General features: G+C 53.7%; 2 protein-coding genes across 3 annotated transcripts in view; both read right to left on the bottom strand.

Moving 5' to 3' along the window:
- Positions 1 to 14,605, bottom strand: part of stard3nl (STARD3 N-terminal like) — a 72,085-nt gene extending 57,480 nt beyond the window's left edge. For both annotated transcript variants that reach the window (XR_007935272.1, XM_028790861.2), the window contains exons 1-7: positions 14,494 to 14,605; positions 11,072 to 11,326; positions 10,064 to 10,141; positions 9,783 to 9,860; positions 6,214 to 6,267; positions 4,999 to 5,116; positions 3,999 to 4,097 (exon numbers count right to left, since the gene is read on the bottom strand). Coding sequence is in view for 1 of the 2 variants with exons in the window: in XM_028790861.2 (XP_028646694.1) it covers positions 3,999 to 4,097; positions 4,999 to 5,116; positions 6,214 to 6,267; positions 9,783 to 9,860; positions 10,064 to 10,141; positions 11,072 to 11,275 (631 nt within the window). In the remaining variant the exon portion in view is untranslated. The remainder of the gene's footprint in view (positions 1 to 3,998; positions 4,098 to 4,998; positions 5,117 to 6,213; positions 6,268 to 9,782; positions 9,861 to 10,063; positions 10,142 to 11,071; positions 11,327 to 14,493) is intronic.
- Positions 14,606 to 16,569: 1,964 nt separating this feature from the next.
- The window catches only part of exoc3 (exocyst complex component 3), a 39,974-nt gene continuing 34,992 nt past the window's right edge, over positions 16,570 to 21,551 (bottom strand). Inside the window, exons 10-13 of the mRNA XM_028790860.2 lie at positions 20,793 to 20,915; positions 19,592 to 19,753; positions 18,911 to 19,038; positions 16,570 to 17,131 (exon numbers count right to left, since the gene is read on the bottom strand). Coding sequence (XP_028646693.1) covers positions 16,954 to 17,131; positions 18,911 to 19,038; positions 19,592 to 19,753; positions 20,793 to 20,915 — 591 coding nt within the window. The 3' untranslated portion in view covers positions 16,570 to 16,953. The remainder of the gene's footprint in view (positions 17,132 to 18,910; positions 19,039 to 19,591; positions 19,754 to 20,792; positions 20,916 to 21,551) is intronic.

Raw genomic sequence — 21,551 nt, 5'->3', positions numbered from 1 at the left:
CACTCTGCTTATGGGGCAGCCCTACAAGTAGCTACCTACTATATGGCGCCTTTCATGTCTACCTATCCGCCGCTTTACTGTGTAGTCCATGAAATAACAGTCAGGTACTTCAATATGTTTTTATTATCGTGGCATCAGAGGGGCAACGTCTGGCATGTTGGTGGGGAAGCAGGTAATCTACAAATCTACCACAGAGCACCAGTCACAGCTCAGGGCCGTCCTAACGTGTGGGCACGCTGGACAGTTGCCCGAGGGCCCCATGCCAATCTATGTATGTTTGACTTTCTGAGTGGTGGTGTAGGTAGGGGTCTCAGTGCACTGCTTTACCCAGGGGGTCTATAATGCTGTTAAGATGGACCCGTCACAGCTGGCATGTGGCGTCTATAAAAGGTGGCTCTTTATATGGTGCCTTCTTGGACTTCCTAGTATCCTGTCTACCAATCTATGGCTGTAGATTAGAGGTAACACCGATCACGTGGTTATAATATAGCGCCTTCTCTACCGGTCTGTCTATACGGCGCACATCTCTGTCTGTCTGTCATATTGCGCTACGCGGCTCACTATACAGCACCTCCAGTATCGGTCGATCACTGCACATAGTGCGCTTCACACTGACGTGCATTTTATTATATAGCGCCTCTCCGTACTGCGCGTGTGCGTATCTGTGTGTCTGCTATATAGCGCCTGTTGAAACATCCATCTTCTTAACGTCACTGGACAGCGCCCATCTGTTGTCTAAACTGGGGGCTTCGCGTGTCGACTTACGTTTAAGGTGACAGTCCGTCAACCCCGAGCGCTCAAGGCGCCATCGCCGGTCCTCCGCTCCCTCCTCATCTAAACCGCCATCGTCGTCTTCTGCTTGGGAACGCAAACCGCATCACCAACAGCACTGATGGCACCGATAAGCGGACGGAAAAACAACAGCCGAGCAGCGCGACCCCCGGTTAACCGCCGCGCCTGCACGTCCTCCCCACGCACACCTGCGCCCGCTCCGGCAGACTGAGGTTTCATTTCTGTGGTTAAACAGCCCCCCCGACTCTCACGGTGACAATCACAATGGCAGCCATGCGGTGAAACGGTTAAGAAATCAGAAAAACGGCGGACAAGCCGAGTGGCAGGGCGGTGGGACCAGCGATGTTGCCTCCTCGCTGTAAACCCCCCAAACCGCGGGACTGCTGGGGGTCTTCAGTGACTCCGTCTGGGACGTTTACGCAGAGAGCAGTTAGTGACGTCACTTTTTTCAGTGCATTCATTGATTTTTTTTTAAATATTTCTCAGAATTGCCCGCTTTCAAGTTTTTTCTTTTTTAATATTCTGTGTACTTCAATCATTTCTGCTCCATCCGGTAACCGAGAACCGGCCAGGCGGGCTTAACGGGCCTCTTAAAGTCGGACTGCACTGCCCCCTAGTGGCGCACTGAGGACACACGTGGCGAGCCGAGGAGCTCAGGCGGCAGAAAGAAACGAAAACCTCACCAAGTCAGGCCGGGAAAGACAATGAAAGGAGAAGGAGACCACCGAGCAGAAACAACAAGCCCACCCGTCTGCTCTGCGCCCCTCATGCCACCTAAGGCAGTAAACCCACCTGCACACCCTCCGAAACCATCAGGGGGCCTCCACCCATTGCTAACAGACCCCATCCAAAGTGCCACACAGGAGGGGGTGCCAGGCCAAGTCACTGGCATCGGTTAACTTAATCTGCCAATGGGCACAGGTGATGCTAGGAGCAGAACTCCAAGACAGGGGTGCTGTCCACAGAGCCCATTTTATATAGCGCCTTTGTCCAGAGAAAACCTCACTGTAGTGTAAAGGGGGCCTGCTGAGGGTCCCCCGGCCACTAAGCACATGCCACCCACACGTCCTCCTTCAAGTGAAGCTGACCAGTTGGCGGGTCACAAGGGTGTGACGGAGAAGGGGCTATGCCAGTACGGGTCGCTCTCTCACATGTAGCCAGTCAAGCACAAGGCAGCACATTCAGCCCGGTCACCCTGTGGGGGTCACTTCAGTGTGGTCCATCTGGGACACTCATCTACATGAAAGGCGCTATACACAATCACAGACCTGCTGGCTGTCACTTGGGGGGCTCACTGAGGCCTCTCACAGCCCCTTCACTCCCACTCACTAATGACATCCCAAGGCCAGCAGGCAGACCCCAAGATGGCAGGAGCAGAACGTGAAGCTCGATGCTGCGTCCACCAGGCCACCGTCAGGTGATTCACACAACTGGTGGTCCACTCATTGGCCAGCGCCGGTCATCTCTCGGTCACTTGTCTTCACTTCTGCCCTGTCAGTGCCGAGTGTGACGCTCGTAAAGGTCAGGCCACCAAAGAGCGTGGTGACTCGACTACAAATCTGGAAGTGGACACCAGTGGAGGAGGAAGTGGCCGCTGGCTGAAGTGCTCACAAAGTGAAGATCAGACTGGCACTGTGAGGCATGTGGCCTTGCTAGCATCGCTCATCCGGGGGCACAATGCCCACAGCGTTCCTTCTATTTCTCATACACTAAGCCTGGCCACCCGCCCTGGTGGGCCACTGGTCAGTCCTTCCTGTCAGTCACCCACAGGTCCTTTACTGGCCTCACCCGCTGCTTCTTTTATGATTCCATTAGAAGCCGCCGACTGTGACAAGGCGCTATATAAAGGCTGTGGTCTGAGCAGACGAGAGACGTCAACATGAATTTCAGTGGGTGAGGGGCAACATGTAGGGAGTCTCCTCTCATGCGTGGGCAAGGGTGCTGACCAGGCCATTACCTACAATGATGCCTTGTGCTCAGACATGGCACCAGACTTCATGCCAGCTGGCACCATTACTTTCTGTTTGTGTCTCTTTAATGACGGAAACCCAAAGTCAAACATTGCCACCTGTGCCCACTAAACCCCACTGCCAGCCCTGCTGCACATTTCAAACACATCTTTAGTGTGAGGCACTGCCCAGCGTGTGCGGTGCTGGACATGTGGCACACACATGCATGTTGACATTGGGGGGGGTTCCCTGACAGGCAGCTTATTCACTCACAGTTTTGTCAGCCCCCCTGTCCTTCCATTTTCTAGCCCACTTAACCCATTCAGATGCCAGTAAGTGTCCCAGTAGCATTGGGTACACAGAAGGTGCCAACCACGGGCGGGGTGCCAGCTCACTGCAGGGCCCACTCATGCACACCCAGTCTGCAGCCAATTAGGGTCAGAGCTGCACGTGTTGGGGGGGGGGGGGGAATCGGAAAACATGAAGGAAAAGCCAAATGGTGGGGAGGGGGGGCATGCCAACTGCACACAGACAGCGAGCGGGCACAGAAGCTGCCATCTCATCAATCATCTCGCACAGCAGCAATGTGCCAGTCACTCACTGGACAATGAGAAGGCACTATAAGCCTGTTGGAGATGACCTAAAGATGGTGTGGCGGGCACAATGCCAGGCAGATGACTGCCAACAGACTGAAAACACGACGAGCCTCCACTAGTTTGGCTCACTAGAACTCGGACCTTCAAACTCATCGGGCAGAACGTGGAGGTGGGCTGCATCTTCAGCGCGACTATGCCATTATTCAGTGGGTGAAAAATGTTGGTTGGTGTTGGAAAGGGAGCATGCCAAAGAGCTGACTGGTGCCCACACTTCAAGGGGCATTTGCTCCTACAGACTTCCCAACTTGGTCCATGTGATGCACTGCACAGTGGCACCCTGGTGTCCTCTCTGAGTAATAAAACCAGCTGTCCACTTCTTCAGTGGCAGAGCAGCTTAATAAAAGGGCACCCTGCCAGCAGTGGGCACCACCCAATCACAGGACAATGACAGTTTTTTCTCAAGCAGCAGGTGTCATTGCCTTTGTGTCACCTCTAGATGGAACTCACTTCACAGTCTGACCTGGGCAAGTCTGTAAACCCATAAGGCCACAGTGCCAAGTGAAAGGCACCACATCAACTTCACAGGTGACATCTTAGGCCCCCCGCTGGCTCTTTGTGACACGAAAGCCCCCGATGCGCCCGTGTGGGTCCATCTGCTTACCTGCCACTGACTCTGGCGGTGAGTAGAACTGCCCGTCTGACAGCGGTCCCGGCTGAAGAAGAGCGGCCCTCTCCGAGGGGGCAGAGATGGAGAAGAGTCCTGCAACAAAGTGACAACAACATCAGTGAGGTGGCAAGAAGGCGGCACATCTTCATCATAAACCTGCCGATGACTCTGTCCATGCTGAAACCCTGATGATCTGCCATACACACTGAGAGCCCAGCAGCTGGCATGGACACCCGTCACCTTTGACTGCTCCATACCTGCTAATCTCGATGGCACAAAGGAGATGCAAGGTCATCAACCCTCTCAAGTGAGGGGGATACTCACACTGCCAACCTAAAGTGCAACAATACAAGAGTCCAGTAGGTGGCGGCCCACCCCATGGCGATGACCCCTCCAGGTGTGCCGCTGTCTGCCTGACCGCACAGGTGAATACCCTGAATTGGCGGATTATCATTACATGGTGGGACCCTGGGGAGGGGGGGTGGTCACAGAGTGGCTGCCTGGGACAAGAGCACAACATCGACACACGTCATCTGATGGATGACGGGGGACATGGCTCAGGGGGTCTGGTCGTGTGTTGTTCTTTCTTGATCTTTCGTGTTTGTTTGAAATCATTTTGCCTTGTGCCAGTGGGACATGCTGCACTGCCCGGGTATAATGGAGTGTCGTGTGACACTGTCAGGCCAAGTCACACTTTGTGCACAGTGTGGTGTCATCGTGACATCCATCTGAATGGCCGTGCACCTCATATTCGGGTGTCCAATTTGTGCCACCCAAAAACAGAAGTGCGCCACATGTCTGCTTTATATATCCGTGCGGGTGTGCCCCCGCAATGCCCAGGCTCATTCATTTGGCATTTATACTTTATATTAACAGTGGACAGGAATATGAGCTGCGCTGGCCAATGGCATTGAGGGCAGCAAAGTGACAGTGACGAGTCAACATGAAAGTAAGCAAACAAAACGAAAGAGAAGCCCACCCAAGCCCTGCTTACTGTTCTCATTTTCAGCTTCCTGGGGCAGCACTTTGAAGTCCAAGAACCAGGTCTCGATCCATGCCAGTATGAAGGAGATGATGGGCAGCAGGTAGCCAAAGGCCCCCTGGGACAGGAGCTTCAAAAACAAAACACCAAAGAGAAGCACTGAGTTACCTGCACGACCACAGGGGGCAGCACACACCTTTCAAGGGCTCATTCAGTCTGTGTGCCCGGCTATGGCAGGAGGTGCCACTCTCAGTCTGCCCAGCCGTGTCTGCCTGACGAAAACTGAATGGACGGCTCATCTTGGCAGTGGGGTCCAGTACTGGGCATTTGGTGTGAACTGAACGTCACTGGCATGGAGTACGAAAGTAGAGCCTCGAGGAAGGTGATCAGTAGGGTGACACTTGACAAATGACCTGGCCAGCCTGGTGACCGTACTGTGTCCACTGTTAACTTATGGCATTGGTCAGCCATGTGAGTGACCTCGAGTGTCATACATCACGGGAGCAAATCATTAAATGACTGGAGCTGGGTGGGCAACCATCAGAGTGGGCGCTTGGCTCGTTAGTCAGCTCTTGTTGGGTCACTCAGTCGTGATGCCAGGGTACCCTAATGACCACTGGGCTACACATATGAAATAAACAGCATTGGCATCAAAACGTGGAGAGAAGGAAAAAGGCTGGTAAAGGTCAGCCAATACATGGTGGGTGGAAGGAAATGAAAAGGCGCTAAATGACAGGCCGACAGATGACAGGCGCTATATGAGTGACAGACAGATGACAGGCGCTATATGAGTGACAGACAGATGACAGGCGCTATATAAGTGACAGACAGACGACAGGCGCTATATAAGTGACAGACAGATGACAGGCGCTATATAAAACAGAGAGACACCAGTCACAGCAGATGCGTGTTAACCAGAAGGCCTGCACCAGTAAGGACCCCAGTGCGAGTCAGAGACTGGGGGGCTCAGTAAGTCAGGTGACACACAGAGTGGCCTGCGTAACGAGGGTCAGCACAGCGAGCTCCAGTCACGTCTGCAGTGAAGGACCGTTTGTGCAGACAGCGCCCCCCTCTGGGTGTCACGAGGGGCCACTCCAGGTTAAGACGACGTTCCCTTCAACGGAGCAGACGTGACGTCACTCTGTGACGTGTCCCAAAGCCCCCATTGCTGTTGTTCACCGACAGAAGGGACACAGAAGCGGGAACCCTCCGAGTCAGACTCCGTACCTTAGACAGGATGACTTTGACGATGAGGAAGGCACTGGTGACCGCCGTCGTTACCTGCAAAGACAAACCGAAGAGGAGACACGTCAGGCTCTCCAAAGCTGCACTGCCCGCTCCGCAGCCTCCCCCTGGCACTCTGGGGTGTCAATGGCTTTGTCTCCCTATTGAAGTCCTAATCTCCAATGCCGACATCATAGTCACATGGCACCACGTGCAGGGGCTCAAAAGGACCCCCAAACTTTAGAATGATGCACCTTTCAGTGTAAGAGGTGCCCCCTGGGTGCCAAGCTATTCCCGTTTGTTTTTCCTCCTCTTGCTCTGGTGTCCGCCATCACTGGCACCTTGATCAGACTACGACTCCCCCTGGTGTTAAAGCAAGACGGCAGTGGGGTGGGTGACAGCCGGCCCTCCTTGGTCTCTGCTCTTTCCAGGTGTCTGTTTTCTTCCTCCTCCTCCTCTTTTTTTTTTTTATTACGTTTTTATTTCGGTTCCTCAATTGCCAAGCTGACAATCCCACTTCACGCCAGCGCGGTTGCACAACCTCGGACTTCTTGTTGTGTACTTGTGACTCTCTGACAGCCCCCTAGCGCCACACGTCCAGTTACAAGGGTCATAAAAGGACAATCTGGAATGAACCCGAGTGGCCGTCATTCTGTCATTTCGTACCAGTGTGGCCCTGTCACACGCATCGGCATGCACTTTACTAGCCCGCATATTCGCAGAAGCCCACTCTCTAAAATGCCACGTACCCCTTAAACCAGTTGGAGACCCCGGGTGAAGACCCCAACATTTCTGTACAAGTCACCCCTTCTTGTATGCGGGTGTGAAGACCCCTAATGGGTGCCGGCTGAGGATGTGGTAGTCTACTCGGGTCCGGTGTGCCCGGTTAGCCTGAGTGGGAGTCACATGGGGTCGTCTCGATGGCCTGATGACACGGTTAAGACATTGGGAGCCATAAAGGCCCGATGTGCCCAGACCTGCCAGGCAGGCGTCACTACTGCCATGACAATCCGTGTTATGTGCCATTCAAACCGCAAGGTCGTTTAGTCTGACCGTGTGGACCCCCGTGAGGCTGACTGCGCATCACTAGCTGATCTACACTGGCATATGGGGAGTGTATTGAGCCATCATGGCAGCTTCAGGAAAAGGGCACAGCTCGAGCTGCCCTCTGGTACACCCAACAAGTGCCACAGCACCACAATGGCCACTGTTCAAGTTGACACACACGCCTCAATGGGGGACATCTGCAAGGCTCATATGTCACTGCTAATTCCACTCTGACTTGGCATTGGCACTGCCAGTCACATCTGCTCCTGTTTGGTGCCCTCAGACTAGAAGATCGAGGGCACAGGAGTCATTGACGTCAATTCTGCTTTCACCAATGAACCCGCCTCTTCTTCCCAGGACCACATAAAAAGTCGTCACCTCCATAAGCTGACAGGACTCGTACCTGAGAGGACGTCCCTCTGTGGCACTGGCTGCCATTCGCTTGTTGTTTCTTCTGTACCAAACCGCTGCCAGCTGTATGGGGCTCACCACCCTGAGCCCCGACTCTTTATCGTTGCTGTTTGTTTTCTGTCAGAGGAGTAGCGCCCACTGGGGGTGACGCTGCTAATTCAACGGGATGGCACAGTGGCATGAGAGATCACTTGTTTAAGTCAGAGTTTCAGTTTGGGTGGCGCTCTATTCTATTGATGGTATGATGGCGATGCCAATGTGTTACAAATGCAGGGTTGCCCGTGATGGGGTTCACTTAAAATATTCAATGATTACAATATGAGCTTCAGGCCCCACTTGACCTACACACGCTGAACCTGAAACTGATGGCACCCTTCTGCCCACCCCCCTCTCTCATCAGTCTACCCGCTCTGTTACAAATTGGCACAGGGGCAGCTGCCCATTTCCCATGAAGATATATATCTCCATTACACCCCTGTCTCCACAAGTTCACAGTCCGTCATTGTCTTCTGCTCCACGTTTACACCTTCTATTTGTAGGAATACCCACCCTGCATGAACAGGGTCTGTGCCCACCTGTCAAGCTGCTTATTTATGCCAATGCAGAAAACATGTGGGTCACTTTCAATGAAGTGGGCGGGTGGGGACAATCGGGTCAGCATCACGCCTTATTAGGACCCCACAAAGACCTTTACAAATGCCCCAGGAACGGGACCCCTGAGTGGCCATCAATTTAAGGGACAACTTCAAACCACCACGCGGTCAACTGGTGGCAATGGTGACACCCAGGAGACGGGCACCCGAGACAGGCAGCCTTGTGTGCGTTGAGCTGCGGCTCTCAGGGGTCTGCTGCTCCTCTGCCTTCTGCACGGTATAACTGGGGTCCCAGCACCGGGGGGCTTCATGAGAATCTTGTCTGACCCCCTCCCCCCAAGGACTGGGCAGGCCACCTGGACTTTCACGCACTCACCGAGTTTTCATCTCCAATCGGCCACCGATTCTCGTCACTGCACTGGCCACTCGTGTCATGAACGGCGTCACCGTGTCTGGTCTACCCCCAAAGTCAGTAGGCGTCACGGTGGCTTTTAGGGGCCTAATTAAGTGAGACTGCGTGACAGGACCACCGGGTGTGGCGTTTGGTGACAAGTGACAGACACCTCCTCGTATTTCCGTGTGCACAGCCAGCTCTTTATGACGAGAGGACTTTGTTCTGCTTATCTGATAAAAGACGCAGCGCTGGCAGGAAGTCACCTTCTGGCGGCCAGCGCCCCTCAGGACTTCTGATGTGAAGACCCCCTCGACGTTGACATCAGAAGACACCTCAGTCACCAGTGCTGGCTCTTGTGGGGACTCAAGTGACCCCTTAAACTGCATGCAGTGGACTCACAAAGTCATCAGGCCCCTTCACTGTGCTGCAGATTTACTTTTACACGAGGACACTTGTCACCCATCAAGCTCCGCTCAGTGACCCTCAATGACAAAGTGACAACGTGACCAGTCAAGGGGCAGTCGCTTCAAAAAGGTGGGCTCAGTCAGGAGACCAGTGAGGCCAGGGAGTGAGGCAGACACAAAGCTAACAGGCCAAAATCCCAGCTCCCCTCACGAGTGGCGAAGCTGTCGTTAATGCCAGGGGCATCATCTTTTAGGCCCATGTCAGGTCACTGGGCACACGACTGGCAACAGGCATCATAACCAGAAACAACACAGCCAACTCTAACGGCATTCCGACATGGAGTGGCTGGCATTGTGATGACGTCACCAAACTGAAGGGGACTTCACCGGACAGCAGCAGCTGGCCACGCCTTTATGCTAATTAACTGTTCTAACAACGCATGCAAATTCAGGCCCTGCCAGCTTGTGTCTCCCTCCTCATGCCCGTCCCATCCTCACTTTTCTGTTATTGTCTGGGTTTTAGGTGCCCGCCTGATGCCAGCCAGCTATGTTTATCTTTCCTTGGATCAGCTGTTACTTGGATTACAGCTGATGCCCTCACACACCCCTCAACCGAACTGTGTGCCAACTCCCCGAATGCCCGTGGAACTTGAGGTGCCCTCTACTCAGCCATAACAGGGCATCTGCACTTCAGCTGACAGAAAAAACAGCCGGCCAACTCACCGCTACGGCCCACCAATGTCGCAGCTGGCACACAGCATAGGCAAGGATCAGGATGGCGAAACGGAAAACGGCGATGACCTGCAATGACAAAGACGGGACAGCGTTAGGGTCAGGGGTAGGCCCACCTGCCAGACACACGCAATGGTGACCCCCAACGTGGGAGGATCAGAGAGGAGCATGGCGGGCGGGCGGGCAGATAAGGAGATGGGCTTAGAAGGACAACAAAATGACAAAGGACACGTGACGAGGGGGCCACCAAGGAGAGCCCCACCGCTACTTACGAAGATGTCAAAGAACGAGCTGTGGTAGTCGTAATGGAGGATCTCCTCCTTCAGCCTCTCCTGGATGCCCCCGTTGACCTGCAAGACAAGACACGGGGGTCAGGACTGCCACCGGCCACTCAATCACTTGGCACTTTTAAAAGACCACCTTGCCCCCCGCAATGTGACTTGGACCACCAGCCACACACAAAATGGAGGACCAAACCTGAAGACTCAGTGGGACTGTCAGCCTTTATATAGCGCCAGCCCAGCCCACGCCCAGCTGTGGCACATGATTGTCAGAGTCAGGAGGTGCCACCATGTCACCAGACTACGGGGTCTCAACTTCATCCTGGAGTTTCATTTGGGAGCCTCGTGACAGGTGTGTCACTTTGTCACAGGTACTCTAAGTAGCCGATGACGTGACAGGGGGCCAAGGAGACCCACCTGCTGCACTCATTTTTGGCACGGGCCTGGCATTCAACACATGGCAGAACTGAGGAACAAAAAGGAGCAGACATTGGCAGGGCTGGGAGGGTCCAGAAAGGGGCACTCGAGCGTTTAGCTTTGGAGGGGCAGATGGCAGAATGGCAATATGTTAGTGTAGGGGGTCTCAATGGCGACCTCTACTGGAGAGACGTGGAACTGTGGTGTGTGGGCAGCCAGGGGGAAAGCCACAGGACAGTCCAGGGGCTTCTGGGAAACATGAGGTGGGCGTTCAGCAGGAAACAAATCTTAGAGGTTTGCCAGTCCACCGCACTGCCCACTCATCTCTCACACAGACACGAGGAGTCTGGGCAGACAACACGGGCAGCAGCACTGGGACCACCATAAACAAAACTGGTCCCAGCAGTTCAAGGTGGGCAAAGGACAACAGATAAGAAAAGCCATAAGAGCAGCAGTGGGGTCCAGGATGGTGGCCAGCTGGGAACGAGTGAATCGAGGCGAGTGTGAGCTGGGAAAGGCGCTACATCACGAGAGCCATGACGTGCCCACAGCGACCCACCGTCCCCTCCGCGGGACACTTACATTCAACTCGATGATCCACAGCAGGGTGATGAAGAGAAGATCAAAGGTGACAAAGAGGCAGAAGGTCCGCCGCACATCCGAGATGGACCTCCGGCCCCCCGCCTCGTACGAGTCCAGCCTGGCTGCCAGTTGTGCCGGAGAGACGGAGCCCGAGGTGGGCAGGGAGCCTCTGGAGTCCAGGCTTCTGCTCAAAGCATTCTCCATGTCACGGGGCGGCTGGTGACGGGCACCGTCATCGGCTCTCCTGCATGGCGCCTGCCAGGAAAGAAAGGCAAATGAGAAAGGCTGACTGGGGTGCCCACCATGAAGAGCCCCCTTAACCTGGCAAGTCCAGGGCCCACTCCTCGTCACTTCATTTCTATGACGATGACAAAGGAGATCAAGCCCTGTGCCTGATGAGCGCCACTGTGAAAGAATAAAGAGGGCATGTGGACTGGCACTGCAAACATGGCAACCAGGCCAGAGTGGCACCCCCTGCCGAGCGCACAGGAGTGAAGCTTTGAGGGGCTCTGAAACTTAGTGGACTGTCACGATGTGGGGGGCTGAGTACCAGCTTGAGCTGCAGGTTCAGGGCATGGAGGTGGGGCACTGCGGGCTGAAGTGCCCCTCAACTGATGTCTTATGTGATTTACAGTCACTGCCCCTAGGGGCAACACTATCCACCCTTGTCACAGTGGGACGCGTGTTAACAAAGAGCATTGAAAAGGAACACAAAGGTCACCGAGGAGAAACACGGGCACCCACACAGAGAAACCCACGTCTCACTCAGCCTGGCACCTCCCTGGCACTCCTAGAATTCACAAAGAGCTTAGATAAGGAGCTGAGGGCGAAGATGGCACCAAACTGTGCCAAAAGTGACCACCTTCACCAGCTGGCCCTCTAAGTGAACAGGTGGGCACTTTGGCACAGTCGCCCACCCAAGTGGAATGCCGTGAAAAGGCGTGAAGTTCGCCAAAGCTCAGCCCTCTTAGTGGGACGCGGCTGACTGTGGGGGGCCGAAACAAGGAAGTCCGACGTTCATAAATGGCCGAAACATCAAACGGCAGGACGATTAAGAGAAGGACGAGGAAGAGACAGGCGGCCATCACACCGCATGTGACGAGGACAAGCTGCTCCAGGGTCTGTCACCATCTGAAAGACAAGTGGCACCATGACTCACTCCTTTAAAGGGACACCAAAAGAACGTGACATAAAATAAAACGTCCGCCACCATCCACTCAGCGGTCATCACCGCCCATCCTGTCACAAAACGGATGTCACTCTTTACAGGGACCTTACTGACAGGAGTCCCGTGAAATTCTGACTTCTGTGTGCCAATTAACGTGAAGTATGTCACCACACTCCAGTGGCATTGTTAGTGGGACAGACAGGAAAGGCACTATATGACAGCATCATTGGGTCACTGTCACCAGTCCGATGACATTCTCAATTACGTGTGCGAATCGAGGGCACAACAAGGAGACCAGAGGGGGGGTCACATCCTGCATGGAGTTTGCATGTTCTCCCCGTGTTCCTGTGGGCTTCCTTCTGTGGCTCTGGTGTTGTCCCAAAGACCAAAGACGTGCCGTTTAGGTGGGCTGGTGAAGCTAAATTGGCCCCCGACGTGCGTGTTCACCCTGCGACGGGATGGCACCCCACCCTGGTGTTCTTACTGCCTGATGCATGGTGCCTGCTGGGACCCCCACTCTGGATAGGCAGGTTTGGAAAATGGAGGGTTGTGCTAACAAACGGTCAACACTTGGCCACTGCCTGGCACCAGGATGAAGTGAAAGGCGCTATAAAGAGATTTACAGGCGTCTTGTTGTCAAGTAACCAACTTGTAATACAGCGGTGCCACTCTGCAGTGCCCGTCAGCTCCCTCATGTCACCTCACCCACAGAAACCACTCGCTATATAGCGCCTTCCCTCCGCTCAACAATCAGTGGGCAGAAACCGCCGGGCGCCACCGGTGCAAATCGGGTTCTGTTTTGTTATCCTGTCTGCTGTGTCTTTATGTGTATGAATTCTGCATTTAATAATTTGTAAAATCAAACTTGTCACAGCGCTCGGTGCCTGGGAAAGGCGCTATAAAGCATGTTGACAGACCGTGTACCCGGCGCAGAGTCCAGTGAGCTCTTCTCTTGCCCTCACTGCGTACCACACAATGTGCCGAAAAGTTTCCAGCGCCATGATGGATGAGTGCAGCCTCCCCACCTCAACACTTTGTCTTCTTACATTTGTCACCATAGGCTGTGAGGAGGACGAGGGTGGCAGTCATTAAAGTCCAGTAGCCGCAGCAGGACAACTGAAAAGCTGTTACACTGGATGGTGGCAGATGTGCCCTCCACACTCGGTCCACGGCTCCCATTTGAATCTTTGCACGTTCTTCTTGCAGAATCTCTGCGTCCCTGACCCGGATACCTGGGCACAGGTGCCACAACAGCTGGGGGGGCAGCGAGCTAAAAAAACCCACCAAAATAAGAGCCTGGCGATGTGTGCAGCAGACCCTCCCTATATCAGCACTGCCAGGCACAGCAGGGGGCACCACCTGCCCCTACTGACATCATTCACTCAAGGCCGCCCATCATATTGTTACAGGAAGGCTGGCATGGCAGTGCTGTGGTTTACTCTGCTGCTTGAGTGGCCCGGGGTCTTCAGTTCAAACCGCATGCCAGGTCTCCACAGACTCGTCATGTTCTCCCTGTGTTCGTGTGTGTGATTTAACTGGCAGTGCCAACCTGACCCAAGTGTGTGCAGCAGGGTCCTGTAATGCATGGTGCCAGTTTCTAGCTCCCCTTAAATGGTCGAAGTAAAAGAGGCTCCATGTGAGCAGCACAAGTCCTTGGCACCAAAACAGGCGGGCAAGTTGGGCGACGGGGGCTCAAAAAGACCCACCGATCCAGGCGGCTTTCAGGTCAGCATCATCTTCTTTAGTTGGACATTTCGCTCCGTGACCACCCAACACGACAGGCCACTGTCATTAATGCCCCCTTCGGCGACCGAACCCGCCTGCACCCCCATGCGCGCTCCCGCTCCTTGCGGCTTACGCACACGCCCGCGCGCACCTGCTCGCTCGCTCGCTCGCCCACCCACGGGCCCGGGCCCCCCGTCCGCTCTCCTCGAATGCGTTTGTTGATTTGTCGGTCGCGTCGCCCACCGGCACAAAGTTTCATCTTCCAGGCGGACAAAAAACTCCGACCTGCAGAATAAAAGCACCGACGCCATGAGGACCAGAAGGAAACGCTGGCGACGGCTTCACGTCCTTTTAATAAAACGAAAATAAAAACAGCGCGGGCGCGCTACGGGATTCACGGCGATTAGAGAAGGATGAGCAGCAGGAAACTACAAGACAGAGAGAACGGAGGAAGAGCCGAAGGAAAAGTCGCCTCGGGGCGCCATCAGCGATACTTACTGAGATAATGAGAACAAAAAAATTGGCTTACGGGTAGCGGAGTTTGTCAGTCGTCGTTGTCCTGGTGTTTCAGACGAACAGGAAACGGCGCCGGACAGAGCGCGAGGCGCGCACTGGAGCATCATGGGAAATGTAGTGAACGGAAATGGCAGTGCGAACTCATTGACGGCGAACAGTAGGGGCGACCGCCCAGCTCAGCCGCGCATCACGGACATCTCGGGGTCTTGACTTAGAGTCGCCAGCTCACGTGCCGTTAAAAAGTCTGGGATGTGTGAAGAGAAACGGAGAAAAAAATGGAGCGAACGAGCTGGAGTTGAAACGGAGACTGGGCAGCAGCGCGGACCGCAGAGGGGCCTCTTTCGTCCATCCGTGTGACACCTGTCGCTATTTCAAGGAACAGGGACATTCGGTTTTGGAGGTGCTGGGGGCCACACAGACAGGACAGTTTGGTTCATTGGCCCCATGTGAACCCTGCTAATCGTTGTGTGCCCGTTACTGCCATGGCAGGCTTTGTATTAAGGCGCTTTAAGAATGCGTCGGCCAAATTAGGCTTAATGTCACTGGCAATACTGGCGCGTGGCTGGATGCCATTATGATGATGTGTGAGGGGTGCGGTGCCCTCCAGTCAGCGCATTATTTACACTGCAGCTACACCTGGCACAAAGCGAGGGCTTTCAGCTCAACTGCAAGTGACAATTGGAGGCGGAGTCACAGAGCTTGGCATCTAACAGCAGAAGGGCAAGAACTGTCCATTACTTCACACTGGGTAAATTATTGGCCACCAAACAGGGCAAAAGGATGCCAGGTTGGCGAGAAACACCTGGCTGTCCATACAGGATGAGAACCAAACCCCACTTATTGAAAGGGTTGGGAGTGCCATGTGGTGTGCCAATCAGATGACATTAAACAATCAATAGGTCTAAAAATAAACAAGTTGCTTCACCTAAAGAAAAGGGCAAACAATTGGGCAAAAAATGCCACCTCTCCTCCAGCATGACTGTGCCAATCTGGACTTGGTGCCAGCTCCCAGTTAAGAGTCCATCTGTTTTTAATATAGTGCCATTCACCATATCTCATTCCCTTTTGCAGAGTGTAAATGAGTTTCTGCTCAGAGTTGTACCAACCCTAGAGCCCCAGCAGATAGCGGGCACCAGTCATAAGAGACTGTGGGGTCATGGCAGCCCACAGTGCCACCTCAGTGAGGTGACCATGGCAGCAACAGTTTGAAAGCAACTTTATTGACAAGAAAGAAGTGCCAGCCTCAGCTGGTAAGGAGGAAAAGACAATAATGTGGACCCTCAACGTGGACACATAGCCACCCCAAGTGGTCAGGAGTAGTGCCAGGCTGGACTAGAGCCCCTATGTGGGGCAGACGCACTATTGGCCATTTGCTCTCACAATCTCACAATGTTTGTGTGTCAAGGAGCTCAACTTGAGCTGCACATTCAAAACTGGCAAGGACGTGTCATAGGGGCCTCCTACCCCGTGCCCACTACATGCCCAGCAGAGCTCTTACACCCATTTTGAGCGCAGCAGGACACTTATGTCCCCTCATACGTCCAGTGGGGTCCATTTACCACACCAGCCAGGGTTGACTCCCCTATGGCATCCTGTCATTTTCTTGGCACCCCCTACTGGGTGATGTGCCCATTTTCTCATTTTACCCAAATGTAAGCCACAGCTTATGCTGGCACTCCCGTATCTCACTAGAGTTGAAGATGGTAACGAGCAAAGAGGTCATCTGGTGACAGTGACCTCCTGACCAGATCAGCCATCTTGTGGTGGACTTTCTGGATGCCAACCTGTACAAGTTACCTGGCAGGCTTCACCGCTCTGTTTGTGTTCCTGATATTTCCAATTTGCCAGTCTTGCTGATGCCAGGGATGTGGGGGGCCTGAATTGGTCCTGACCGCATCCCCACCTATGGTCCAGGGAATCATTTTGGACAGAACTCACCAAAAAAGGTGCCATCATCATCATCTTCATCAGCTATTTCCCTGGTTACCCAGTTGCCCCCCCACCCCAAACCTTTTTCCTCGATACCCTGCAGTCGAATGGCACCTTTTGGAGTGACGCCATAATAAATAATAAGAGCAGACTGAGTGGCCACCAGCAAAACTGCATTTATTGTTGCAGAGTGAAAGAGATGCCAATGTGATGCCAACATCCATGAAATCTCGATGTCCCCTTCAGCGACATCACTGGGCTCCCGACACGACATTGCGAGACTCGCACAAACAGCAACTGAGGGGGACGCCAGCAGAGCTCGGCCACAAATCAGCTGAGCGCCCACTCAAGTAGGTGAATGGGGACCCCCAGGGCAGTCCGGTCTGGGGAGTAAAAGGCCGAGGTGTGGTCAACGTCCATGCAGCACGTCCATGTGAGCCCCCGTTCTCGTGTCACCGTCGGCGCTCTCGGGGACCTCCGTCTGAAGACATCGTGTGCCAAGTCGTCTCCGTCCAGAGGGCACACGCGGCCCGCCCTGCTGGCCCTACTTGAGCAGTTTGGGCACCCCAATGGTCTGCGTGTGCACCGTGATGTCCCTGAAGAGGGGCTGCATGCTCGCCATGGAGGAGCTCTTGTGCTGATTCAGCGTCTCGATGATCGTCTGCTTCATCTCCCGACTGGCGTCGCCGCGCATGGCCAGTAATGCCAGGATGTGGTCCTCCCTGTGGGGTCCAAACAGACAAAGAGAAGAGTGAGAAGTACGGCGGGCACCTGAAGACCACCGCCAGACCCCCTGGATGGCCCCGCTGCTGGATATACGAGACAAACTGCCACATTAGATGACGGGCGAACACGACACGCGGATCACGAGTTTTTTTTAAGACTTACGTCATTCAGTGCCTCCCACGTGAAAAAGTATTTGCCCCCATAGTTTCAACACTGGGCTGCTGCGTCCTTAGCAGGAACTGAACACTCGGCCTCCTTTAAATGGCCGCCACTCTTCTTCACTGAATTCACATTTGGGAGAGTAACCGTCTCTAATGGGCTCAGGTCAGGACGTTGACAAAGCCACCCCAACATGGAGCCCTTCAGCCGTCGACCTGCTGCATAACCCAGTGATGTGGCAGCGTCTGGTCGAGTGCACCCTCTGTGGGCAAGGCTGCCACATCTCCCCACCCCACCCCTCTGTTCTTAGCGTTCAGACACAGGGGAGCTGGCGTCGTCCACAGAGTTTGACTTTTGACTGGGAAGGCTTGGCGATCCTCCCAGGGCCTCGGTGCACTTATGGGTCCTCCTGGCTCTTTGCTTCTCTGCCCGTTTCCTCAGTCGTGCCTCTTTCTTATCAGGGAGTCCTGAAGTCGCCGAGTTGGGTGCAGCTCTTTGATTGTTCTTCTGGTATAATCTGTGACTTCTTGGATGAGCTGCTGCTGTGCCCCTGGGGTCATTTTGGCAGGCCAGCAGTTCAAGATGGTCCCCCTACTCTCACTGTGGAGCCTCAGCATTGTCTTTGTCACCCTGCCTTGGTTGGCACATTTTGTTTCCTCCTCTCTTCTGAATTTGCTTGGATCAAAGCCTAATGTTCATGTAGAGGTGAAGGTCAAGATGTGGTGAGGGCAGCCTGGGTGACTTCAGTTAGTGGAGCGGAAGTATCAATGAACTCTGGTCAGCTGTTTGAGGGGGCAATTACCTTTTCACACAGAGTAATTCTCCATATATGAAATGCTAAGGCTTGTGTCTGTCTGTGTCACTGCTAGGGCTACAGCTTTGATCTTTGTGTCTTAATTGAAAGCTAATGATGTGGTGAAGCAAAAAAATCTGAGTAGTGGCAATCGGGGGGTTCACATCTTAAGAAGGTGACATCTGCTGAGCGTGAAGCACATTGCTTAGGCCTCTTACCAAATGAAGACCAGCAGTGCCATCTGCTGAGCAACAAGTACAGGATGCACGAGTGACAATGATAGACAAATGTCTGCACAAACCGACCTGTGCTCGTGTCTGAATAGCAAAGTGATCGTTGTGGTCATAAAACACAGTGCCACACACCAGGCTGGCACAAAAGATGAAGTCCAGCCGTGCCATCTCCTGAGTTGAATGTAAGAAGTGCTCCAGCGACAAAGAATGAAGAGGTTATGGAGCCGCTGACTCGTACTAGGGCACATCGACAGGATGGGCATACTGCAGGTATGCCAACAAACGAGGGGGGGGGGGTGGCACCCACATGCAGACATCGCCTTTTCATCCTTACATGAACGGCAGAGTGGCACCTTTTCTATGTGCCCCTTCAGACCAGGGTGCCCCCTGTTGGACTCACTCTCTCTCTCATGCCAGCAAGTCCTGCCAATTTGACTAACTGAAGACCTACAGTGCCACCCTGCATTGCCATCGAAATGAAAACCTGGTGTGTGCCACACGGCCATTGTCATCTGAAAGGCCCCCTCAGCATCACACACAGCCTGTTGCTCATCAGCTTGGTGGAGCGGAGGTCTCTCAAGTGAGCTTACCTGATATCGGGGTACTTGGTGATAAGAGTGGACACTTCGAGATAAAGCAACGAGGGGTCCGTGAGTTTAAACACCTCGGCGATGGCAGAAATGGCATCACACAGCCGGTCCGCGTCGCTGCTCGCAGTCTGGAAACACAGAGAGAGAGAGAGAAATGCTTCATTGGTGCCACGCGGTGGGCTGCACTTCCATTGTCACCACTACAGATGTGACACCACGTGACAGAGGACAGCCCGACCCCCCCTGACAGTGAAAGTACAGAGCACAGAAGATGGGACCCTCAAGGAGAAACAAGCACGATGGCCATGAGGAGGTGGGCTGGGCTGGGTGGGCTTTGTTGCCTCACATTTCACAATTCAGGCAGCGGCACAAGCCTTTGGTCTGGGGGCTCTGATATAAAGGGCAGCACCCCAGCCAGCCTGCCTAAACCGTAAAGGGGGCACGGTGGCGAGTCCTCATGGGTGTCCTTACTAGTGGACTGGTCAGGCCATCATCTTGGACCTCAGGCCCACCAGTGAGAGGGAACTGTGCTTTACTACAGACTGGTCATTCCCACCTCATACCCAGTGCTACCAGTACAGGCACCGTGAACCTCAACTGGACCATCAGGTAGTGAGCCTGACCACTAGCCTGGCAGGCCACACGTAGCCCACCCATATGGAGAAACATGAGGTCACTCACGTCTGAGAGCTTCTTGAAGAGGAACTTGAACTGCTTGGCGTCCTTCATCATTCGCTCTGCGCCCTCTTTTCTCTCATCGGCATTTTTGAAGGTGATCCTCTTCGCCATGATCGCCCGGATATACTCGGTGACCACTCTCCGGTGGGCTTCAAAGGTCATCTCCTGTAAGGACACAAGAGCTCAGCTTGTATTTGCCATTAACAACACGGATCTGCGGAGCGGAGGACATCAAACCAGAGAGCAGAACAGAAGAAACTCGACACGGCAACGTGCGGACCACGAGGGTGGGGGTGGGGGGGCAGCAGACAGAGAGTCAGGTGGGGTTTGGTGGGGGGGCTGCCCGTTTACGGCTCATGCCATCGGAGGTCACTGTGCTTGTTGTTGTTCTGCCTGCCTAAAGTAAAGTCGTCTGTGATGGAGGAGCGCAGGAATCGGCGGGTGGAGAGTCCCGTCATCGGATTGGCTGGCCCAGCTGTGGAATGGCCAATAGGGGGAGTCAGCTTGATGGCCGGGGTCTCCAGGACTCTGAACAAATCAGAATCGTATTATGGGATGTCATCTCTGTACTTGTAATATTTCTATTGTACTGAGGATAATGGGGTCCTATGTGTGTATTGTGTTGACCCCCCACTGCATGCCCACCCTACCTAGAGAGGGGTCTCTCTTTGCCTTTCCCAGGGTTCCATTCTTCTTCCCCCTACAAGCATTTTTTTTTTTTTGTCTTCTTAGAGAGTCAAGGCTGGGGGGCTACCAAAAGGCAGGGCCAGTTAAAGCCCCCCGCGGCCCTCCTTGTCTGATTTAGGGCAATATAAAAATAAATGGTATTGTATTGTAGTAAGACAGATGCAAAGGTCCTCGGCCACCCCATCAAGTCTTCACAGCAGACAGCCGAGTGCCATCCTAGGAGTCTGGGTGGTCCTTCAGTCAAGTGCTGATGTCACCTGTCTGAATGCCCCTTATGGCACAACTCATGTTTAGAATGCCAGTCTGGTGAGCCGCAGGGAAGATCTTACTTGTCAGACATTGACGAGGTGGTCTCCTCAAACCTCACATGAAAAGGCCTTAGTGCAACTGGCCCGATCAAAGCGGGGCTGACTTACTGGCCATGACAGAACATGGCGGTGACCTCAGGTGTCACTGGCATAGCGGACACATCTCAGCTGTCATTTACACAACACGGCTGAAGGCCATCGTCACATACCTTGTTGTAGGGTTTTTTAATCTTTGCGAAGTCGTTGAAGTAATCCTCTATAGTCACGCAGATGGTGTCCACTGCATTGGATCCCCCCAGCCACTTCCTGGTCATGAGTTCATGGAGGTGTTGCTGCAGGGCAATAAGGAAAGAAAAAGACAAGGAATTGAACCAACACGTCAGTGCCAGGGATTCAAAGACTCGACATAACGTGGGTCACGACGGCCAACGCTTGGGCACCTTCTGTGTAAACGCACTGCCAATGGCGTCAATCAACGTGTGAACGGTTTGAAGAGCACTCACTCACTTACACACTCGCTCCTAAGGGTTCAAATCCCACCAAGACCGCTGGCACAGCTGATGCTCGCCTGGCACTCCATGGCGCCTCACGGTGCTTAGAGCAGATTTTAAATGTCACGGGTGGCGGAGGCACACAGAAGGATCAGCAGAGTGACTGAAGGAGCGGAGCATCTGCCACCTCATGCCACCCCACTAGGCCCGAGCGGGGGCACACAATGCCACACGCCTTAAAGATGGAGCTGGTGAGCCGGCCCTGGCACCTGAGCTGGCAAAGGTGTGGCATTAGGAGGTATGTAGGCATTCAATTCTGGAAGAAAATGCACAATTAAAACGTCGCCTAACGGTTATGAAGTTCGTCGTTTGCTTTTCTTTCATTAAATTGAATTCTTGAGGGTTTTATTTCAAACGATTTACAATGTGAATGGCTATTTCGATGGCCAAGCCCTTTTATTCGGTGACGGTTTTGTG

The sequence above is a fragment of the Erpetoichthys calabaricus genome, chromosome 6, assembly GCF_900747795.2.
Source record: "Erpetoichthys calabaricus chromosome 6, fErpCal1.3, whole genome shotgun sequence".
Taxonomy (NCBI): Eukaryota; Metazoa; Chordata; class Cladistia; order Polypteriformes; family Polypteridae; genus Erpetoichthys; species Erpetoichthys calabaricus.
This window is presented reverse-complemented; position numbering and strand designations above follow the sequence as displayed.